The sequence below is a fragment of the Eutrigla gurnardus genome (assembly GCF_963514095.1).
Source record: "Eutrigla gurnardus genome assembly, chromosome: 1".
NCBI lineage: Eukaryota > Metazoa > Chordata > Actinopteri > Perciformes > Triglidae > Eutrigla > Eutrigla gurnardus.
The window spans coordinates 33,042,432-33,051,215 of NC_139915.1; the positions used below are offsets into that span (position 1 = coordinate 33,042,432).

General features: G+C 41.3%; 1 protein-coding gene across 3 annotated transcripts; it reads left to right on the top strand.

Annotated features, from left to right (window-relative positions):
* The first annotated feature begins 312 nt into the window (after positions 1-312).
* sirt3 (sirtuin 3) lies at positions 313-7,938 on the top strand. 3 transcript variants are annotated; one of them, XM_084009807.1, is made up of 9 exons: positions 313-539; positions 619-664; positions 1,327-1,506; positions 1,577-1,809; positions 1,903-2,003; positions 2,384-2,545; positions 3,318-3,539; positions 3,940-3,987; positions 6,182-7,938. In XM_084009807.1, the coding sequence occupies exons 1-8, from the start codon at positions 470-472 to the stop codon at positions 3,961-3,963; spliced, it is 1,038 nt and encodes a 345-aa protein (XP_083865933.1). In that variant the 5' UTR covers positions 313-469; the 3' UTR covers positions 3,964-3,987; positions 6,182-7,938. The 3 variants fall into 3 exon arrangements, with proteins under 3 accessions (XP_083865933.1, XP_083865934.1, XP_083865932.1); XM_084009808.1 differs by lacking the exon at positions 6,182-7,938 and having other exon boundaries at positions 3,318-3,530; positions 3,940-4,073; XM_084009806.1 differs by lacking the exon at positions 6,182-7,938 and having other exon boundaries at positions 3,940-4,072.
* Positions 7,939-8,784: the final 846 nt, after the last annotated feature.

The window sequence follows — 8,784 nt, forward strand, 5'->3', positions numbered from 1 at the left end:
GGCGACCAAGCTTGGTAGCTACCGAGCGAGCTAAAGCTATCGTTAGCGCGGCTATATCGTACGTTACGGTACTCGCGCGTCATAAGGAGGTCAAAGGACGAACATTGGGTAACTAATTTGTTTGGGAAGATATAGGTTATTATTATTATTATTATTATTATTATCATTATTATTATTATTATTATTATTATTATTATTATTATTATTATTATTATTATTATTATTATATTTAGTTTAAAGTTATTTTATCCACACTCCATACCAGTAGGTGGCGGTAATGCACCAAAAAGTTGTTTGCCAACCGCCAAAAAAATAGAAAGAAAGAACGAATAAATAAAAGGAAGGAAGAAAGAAGAACTAACATTTCAGAAGGGTCTCGTTCTTTTTAGTGACATTTTTCAGCTTTTAGGTGGAGGAAAATTAACGGCTCTTTTCCGTGTCATTCACTTCCGTCAGTGGAGTCGTTGTTATGGCTTCCTCGGTGAGGTCCTCGGTGATGTCACCTGTCAGACTCGGTTGGTTGACGCTCTCTGCAAACGGTGAGAGGACGGATAACTTCACGATTCCGTCAGAATTAGTGCTTATTGATTGATTGCGTCATGTCTTTTTTTTTTTAAGGTCGTTTGGGTCAAAGAAGTTTGTGTGCAGGTGCAGCGCTGTGCAGGTATTTCACTCTCACACACACACACACACACACACACACACACACACACACACACACACACACACACACACACACACTCAAGTTCTCTCTTCAATTCAAGCTTTATTGTCATAATGCACGTTGACACGCAGTTACAATGTAATTACATGTTGTGGACAAGAAGCACCAGTGAACTCACTGATCATAACATTAGTACAACAATAGTGTGCAATATAAGAGTAGAAATATGATGAAAAAATATACTGTAAGTACATAATTAAAGTACTCTTATTTTATACGTCATTCGTTTTATCCACTCAGAATTTTTTTTTATATATTTTGGTTATGACGGGTAAAGTGAAACGATCCTACTTAATTTAAGTAAACCTTTTTTGGGGGAAAAAGCTCCTTGGATCAGCTGAAAAATGCCATGACAACTGGGATTGTTGTTATTTTTCTGAGTCAATCGATAAATATAATAATGGTTTACAGTCGACAAACGTCTTGTTTGACCAGCAGTTCAAACCCAAATATATTCTGTTGACGAGGAAAAGCATGTGAGGTTCCCAAAGCGACCTCCTCAAGTGTTTTTGCTTTCTTCAAAGTTACTTTCAAGCATCTCTGGTTCATGCAGACAAAACAAATGAATCCTCCCCTTCAAACCCTGTTATGCCTCTCCGCAGACAAACAAAGTCTTCCGGCTGGAACGGGACTCGAGGGTTTCTGTCCCGCGGCAGCGGAGCGGCCGAGGGCCCGCGGACCCTGGAGGACATCGCCAAGAACATCAGGGAGAAGCAGCACAAGAGGGTGGTGGTGATGGCGGGAGCTGGGATCAGCACGCCCAGTGGCATCCCAGATTTCAGGTGACATTCTAGCGTTTCTAACCGTAACCCTCCTGTACACATGTGTATTAAGCAGATTATTACCTCACAGGTCTCCGGGGAGTGGTCTCTATGACAACCTGCAGCAGTACGACCTGCCCTACGCCGAGGCGATATTTGACATCAGCTTTTTCCATCACAACCCCAATCCCTTCTTCGCGCTGGCCAAAGAGCTGTATCCAGGAAACTATCAGCCCAATCCCACCCATTACTTCGTGCGGCTGCTTCACGAGAAGAGCCAGCTTCTCAGGATGTACACGCAGAACATCGACGGGCTGGAGAGACGTATGTTTTACATGTTCTTTACTTCTAGAAATGGCCGTCGTTGAGACACACGTGCTGATGTTTGAAAGCCGCCGTGTTTCCTTGTGTATCAAGTGGCGGGGATTCCTCCTGAGAAGTTGGTGGAGGCTCACGGCACGTTCTCCAGCGCCACCTGCACCGTCTGCCGGAGGAAGTACGAGGGAGAGGAGCTGCGGGTGAGTTCACAACCCAAAAACAGCATGAAGCACATTCCTCACAGTGGGTTTCCTCACAGCAAGACTTTATGGAGTCGAGGAAATGTATCTTCATCATAGACGTCCTTTCAGAAATATTTCTACTTTCTTCTCAAGGTCTCACATCAGACGAGATTGTATGTAATTGATAACAATTTTAATAAGACGACAAACTACTTTATTTAGGTATAAAATCCAAACATTTGCTCACCTTTCCTTCATTTTATACAGTACTGTACTTTATTGAGTGATGTTTGTGTAAAAGCCAGGTAGAATGTAAGACATCACTTTACTTTAGAGATATTAGATGGAAATATATTGGATATTAATAATGTTTCTGTCTGGTTTCCGTGTCTCATCAGCCAGATGTGATGGGGGGGACGATCCCAAAGTGTCCCACCTGTAAAGGCGTGATAAAGCCCGACATTGTGTTTTTTGGGGAGGAGCTTCCACATCACTTCTTCAAGTACCTCACGGACTTCCCCCTGGCCGACCTGCTCATCGTCATGGGAACGTCACTGGAGGTGAGCGTGCCGACGGCCTCAAACCACATCCTGTCCCTGTAACCTGAACCAGTATGTTAGGATGACAAAAGACCAACTATCACGTTATCAGCCTGCGTTGCCATTTTATAAGTTGCAGATTTGATATATTAATTATGTATTATGATGTAAAACATTCTGATGCTAGGTGCAACATAAAGTGAGCATATATGATCATATAAATGATCTCATATATATGGGGTTTTGATATGAAGATGGTTTGTGTGTAAAAATCCACTTTTTATTGTGACATTAATATTTTTCATCCGTCACCTCACACTCAAGCTATTTGATAATTCTTGATAGATTATTGGTAAAATCTAATTATAATGCTCATTTTGTCAGTGAGTTTGGTTCAGATGCTAAAGTTGAGGAGTCGCCGGCTTGTTTTGCCTGCAAAGGTTTAAGGTTTGGGAATCATCAGGTTGGATGGAGCCATGCATTGAAGAGTTTGTTGTAAATGAATGAACTGATCATTATTCTGTGATCCGTTTGTGGTGATTTCTAAGCAGAGCTGATAAGAGATGATTTCATGGAGGAGTTAAAGCCACAGACTGCACATCTTGACTGTCCTTGCTAGATTATCCTTGAAAACGTTCCTGGAGAATGAGCTCCAGGAAACGGTGCTTGCCCTCTCTCCCTCCATCTGTTTCCTGTCTGCGTCTCCACCCAAAAGAAGACACGTTTATTTGTGCATGGCAACAATGATCCGACCTGCTCTTAAGAAGCTGCGATGGGACTCTTCACTCTGCAGGTGGAGCCCTTCGCCAGTCTGACGGCAGTCGTGCGCAGCTCGGTTCCCCGGCTGCTCATCAACAGGGACCCGGTGGGTCCGTTCGCCCTGCGGCGCCGCCGGCCCGGCGACGTGGTGCAGCTGGGCGACGTGGTCAGCGGCGTGCAGGCGCTGGTCGACGCCCTCGGCTGGACTCAGGAGCTGGACGCCCTGATGGCGGCCGAGGCTGAGAAAGTGAGAAAGGTCACATGTTACTCTTCTACGTCCCATGAGTCTTTTGGGTTCTTGTCTTTTCTCGGGTCCGTCCATGTATTTAATCAAATAACCATCATCGTAGAGTCGATAAAAACCAAACAAGCTGAAAGGCGTTTTTAAAAGCTGCGGGAACTGCAGAGTGAGGCGATAAATCTCTGCAACCCATTTCACACGACACATAATCATTTTACCCGATATAAAAAATATCAATTAGCGCTCCTTTAAAGACCAGAAGGTTGGGCTTTGATTGATCGCCGTCGTGTCGTCTGAAATAGTGTGACTGCATGCAAAGCACAACGGGGTTTTGAGTGATAAAGTCCTGCATTGATGTTTTATTTCCATAAAGAAATACATGATGTTAAAGTCTTGTGTGTACTTTTATCTGCAGGCTGCAACGAAGACAGAAGAGTGATGGTTTCACCGCATGGAGCCGGAGGTTTGACTTTATTTATTATAACACTGACTGAACGTAGACCTTCTTTTGTGTGGGAATACTCGGATCTTTGGCTTTATCAATGGAGACTAATAAGGAGCTGCTATCATGGAATTCAAATATCTCTGTAGAACGCAGGTAAGTGAAATCAAACCAGCTGCAATCAAATATATTGAATTGGTCCACCTGATAATAAGGATGTGCAATATTATATTTTATTTAATGGCCTCTAAATTATTAAAATGTGTCAAGATAGCCTTTTGTTTGCACAACTTAATGCCACTGAAATCACTGAAAGTCAACGCTTGAATTGAATTAAAAGTCAAAACATTGAAGAAAGATGTAAGTATTCAAGGAAATAAAGGAAAATAAGATTTAGCCTTTTTTAAGCTTTACAGGACAGAAAAGCAGGTGAACTGAGAGGAGTTGATCTCTTGTTAGTGGATACATTCACTGTTGGTTTTTGGTCTTTTCATGAGATTTGATGGTATTTTAAACCAGTAGAAGGAGCCAGAGGACCATGACTAATATTCCTGTTTGAACTTTACTGGAATGTTGTAAACCTCAATATTTCACAAGGCCGTGAACTTAACAAAAACCAGTGGAATTAAAACATGAATAACAAATTACTGTAAGATATTTCCCTCTCATTTTAAACTGTGTTAAGTTCTGCAATCCCTGTTTATGTCCATAAAGCAAACGTATTCATATACTGGTGAAAGGTTGTTGAGTTTAAGATATCATTTGTCATTTTGAACTGTTATTTTGGAAGTCGTCCAACAGCTTGTGATGCTACAGTGCCTTCCTGTTTATAATGACTACACTGCTGCAGCCGGAATTAATAAATCAGATTAAAGCTACTTGTTCGGAATTCAAGAGGGACTTTACACACAAATAGATAGCATCAGATACTTTGGTATGTAAACACAAACGCAGTATTGTGGTGACTTCAGTGACCCAGAGGAGGACATTTCGTTTTGCCGCTCTGCTCGTCTGTAATTGAAGATTTAGACGTTAAAAATCTCCACCTGAGATCGTCCTCGATTTACTGGATGAGGAAGATTCAACCACGGGGATTTTTATCACTCAGGTTTCCTGTTGACCTTGTTTCTCAAATGTGATCCAAACCTAGATAGCGAGGTCCGTGCGTCGAGTCTGCTGACGCCTCTGAAACAAGAAAAGGTCTGTTTTTATCACTGCAGGATCTCACCTGCTTTCAGAAATGGATCTGTGTGCCACTTAAAGGGTGAAGGACGCGGGTCAAATCATTTATTCACTTCTCTCATACCTAATAAATAAATACATATCAAATCACTTACTGTAGAGTTCACTTTTTTTCTGGCTGTGCTTTCAAAAGCTGCCTCCAGTTTGAGTCGGGTTGACCTTGACCATGTCGGGTTGACCTTGACCATGTCGGGTTGACCTTGACCAATGTCGGGTAGACCTTGGGATCATCTGATCAAAGCTGCGATCATCCATATTTGTATTTTAGTGACTTTAGAGAGGTTGATCACCGCTGAATATATCTCATAATAACAGCTGGATGGATCGACTTCACGTTTTCTGTAAACGTTCCTGTTCCCCAGAGGATGAACCCTTCTGACGTTGGCGTTCCCCTGACTTTACCTAGAGACTCCATCTGTGGTTTCTGGTAGAACGTCTCGACAACTATTGGACGGATCACTTTGGTGATTCGTCCTTTGCTTTATGACCAAATACTTCTGAGGATAACGAGCCTCAACTGCAGATTGTGTGTTTGTAGCTAATTAGCAAATGTTAGCATGATAAACATACAGACTATAAACTACTGTGCCAAAGTACAGCATCACTTTTTTTATTAAACCGGGATGAAAAAAAGTGCTTAAAAAGCTCAAAAAAAGGGTCATCAAGTGATTTAAAAGCTCCAGAACAGCAACTAAATCGATGATTTTGCGAGATTGATTCATCAACTCACCTAAATCAAAGTCAAACAAACCTTTTAAATATATTGGTGGCGGATCAAAACTGAGATGAGTTTTCTTTGCATCAAGCAGCTGTGAATGAGGCTTCAGAGTCACGCGGCGATAGAAATTCACGTCGAGTAGGAAGTGATAAAAAATGCAGAGAACTTAATATCCAATTTGCACATCTCAGCCGGGAGTCTATTCAGGGTGTGTTTGTCTAACCTGCTGCTTTCTCCGCTTCATTAAATCAACAGCCATGATGTCGGTGTCTCCGAGTCTTTCTGGTGTTTCCCCCCTAAATGTATGGATGGAGTCCTGAACAGGGAGAGATCAGTAGTATCAGGATTCAGCTTCTCTTGGTTTCGGATGCAACGAGACGTAAAATGACGCTGCATTCAGACTGCAAACCCAGTTTCTCAAAGATCGTAAAACAGACTCTCCGAACTGTTGTTTGCACGTAATCCTATCGGATTTATGCATCCACACATCACCATCTGAGACCGGCATGAACTCAAGGATTTCTATTGAAATCTGTGTTTTTCAGACTTTGTGAAATCAATCTGGATTTGTGGAAAAACAAAACAGATTTTGTCTGGCAGACTGCACAAACCCGCAGAGATAAAACGACAAAGAAATGCAAAAACCACCAGAAAGATCGCTCACATGCAAGAACCAGATTTTTGTTTTGGCCCCTCAGTCAGTGTTGGTCAATGAAGTTAAACCAAAAGACGACCACGTCGACCCTGAGCCGGAACATTAAGAAAGATGACACACTTTATTATTAGAAAGGTCTTCCACATAAAACGTGGATTTGGCGTACAAGAGGCACATCAGTAACCAAACATGCACACACTGTGGCGACAGGCGGCGCTGGCCACTCCCAACACAACGACACGAGCAGAACGTTATCAAAGACACTTTAAATGTTCCATTACTGCACCGCAAAGGTGTCATTCAATATCATACACACACTTGTGAACGTTTCATCTGATATCCGTCACTCTGTAAAAGATAGCTTTGGAAGGAAATGAGATTATGGCAAACTGGAAATTAATATGACAAACAGCAACGGATTTCTGCCCCCATGACTTAAAAATAAGTGAGATATTGTCTCAGGATGTGTTATGAGGACATATATTTCTTGTTATTACGAGCGGCCAAATAATCTAAAATAATGTGTTTTTAAGTCTTTGCTGTTATTACACAAAAATCATTAAAAGAATGACATTCTAATTAAAACAAGTTGTCTAATTTGTTGAGCATGGTTTGTTATTAGAAGGATCTTATTAATAAAGCAAAGCAGTGTTTTTTTGTCATGGAGGCAGCAATAACACGTGAAAACAATTAGTGAAAACAAGATTTCATTGTGTTCTTACAACTCGCTCGTCTCTCTGCTCTAGAATCATATCCGTCTGGTAAAAAGCAGAAAAACGTTCCCATAAACGATTGTTTCTGTGATTAGACTTTAAATATGAAACAGGAAAGCTAACATGTTCTTGAAGGTAACACAAAAAAGGGACTCTTCGGGGGTCTCGTTAACTCCTCGGCTTCACTTCTGTCGGGACGGAAACACAGAACATCCCGATGGATTTTAAGGCATGTTGTAGTTAATATCCTATCGTCAGTCCGTGTTTTTAAAGGTACTTTGAACAGTTCCACATTATAAAGCGATTTAACACAGAATAAGTCTGATCCGGGTCGGGTTCGTGTCCGTCGGCTGGATGTAGCAGGAAAACAACTCCATGGTATCGTCTTCAGACGCCTGCTGGATATTTCATGGATGAAGTGCGTTGTTTCGACGAGCCTCTTCGCCTTTATAGCTTCAATAATGTGTGAAAGTGTCCCAGATCAACCTTCTCGTCTTATTACTTCCAAACTTCATGCTGCTTTCTAAAAGAATGTAGTTCAACATTTGGGGAATTCTTCTTATTCGCTTTCTGGCCGAGAGTTAGAGAAAAGTTCAATACCGTCCAGAGGCGTTAGCTTAGCTTAGCATTGAGACGGGATCAAAGAGGAAACGGTAGCCTGGTTGTCAGGAAGTCGTATATTTGTATCGTATAACGTGATCATGTAGGACGCCTTTTATCATCGTAGTACAGCTGCTCTCATCTCAGTGCTTTTTATATTATTATATTATATGTTTTATATATGTTTTGTGGGTGCTTGTTTTTGTGTTGGGTTTTATTCCTTTTGTGAGTACTTTGTTGTTTTTGTGTCTAGAGTATTTATATTTTACTGTGTACTGTATATGTATGTTTGTTTTGGGGACTACAGATGGAAATTCATTTTTTACTAAATCTGCTGCATCTTTTTATTTTCAGAATTATCAACGTAATGTTGCATGTTGTCCTTTTGACAAATAAACTTAAAAAAATAAAAAATAAATACTCGTAAAAATGGATAGATTGTCGGATTAATTAAACAAAAGCATTGTTAACGAGTGATGGTGTTACGTCGTTAAACAGCACTAAACAGCATTTTTTAGGATCGAATATGATTTGTATTGAAAAAAGTTGAGACCAGCTCAACGTTTGATTCGTAAGTTTGGAGCTTCGCGTCTCCGACTTCCGTTGGAAACGACTCGGAGGAACGTCGCTGTGGCTAGCTGTTTCCCTCCGCTTCCAGTCTTTGTGCTAAGCTAAGCTGAGCTAACCAGCTGCCGACTGCTGCATCATCATTAGAGATTGTTGATCATCTCGTTAAACTCGAAAGCAAAACATGAAATTATTCCTTTAGGTGCATGAAAGGTGAGAATCAGAATGAAGTGTCTTTCAGCTCTTTGACGTTCTGGTCTGCTGAAGCTTTTCTGATCTCAAGGGGGACGTTTCCACCCTGAGTTGATCCTCTCAGGCGGGTT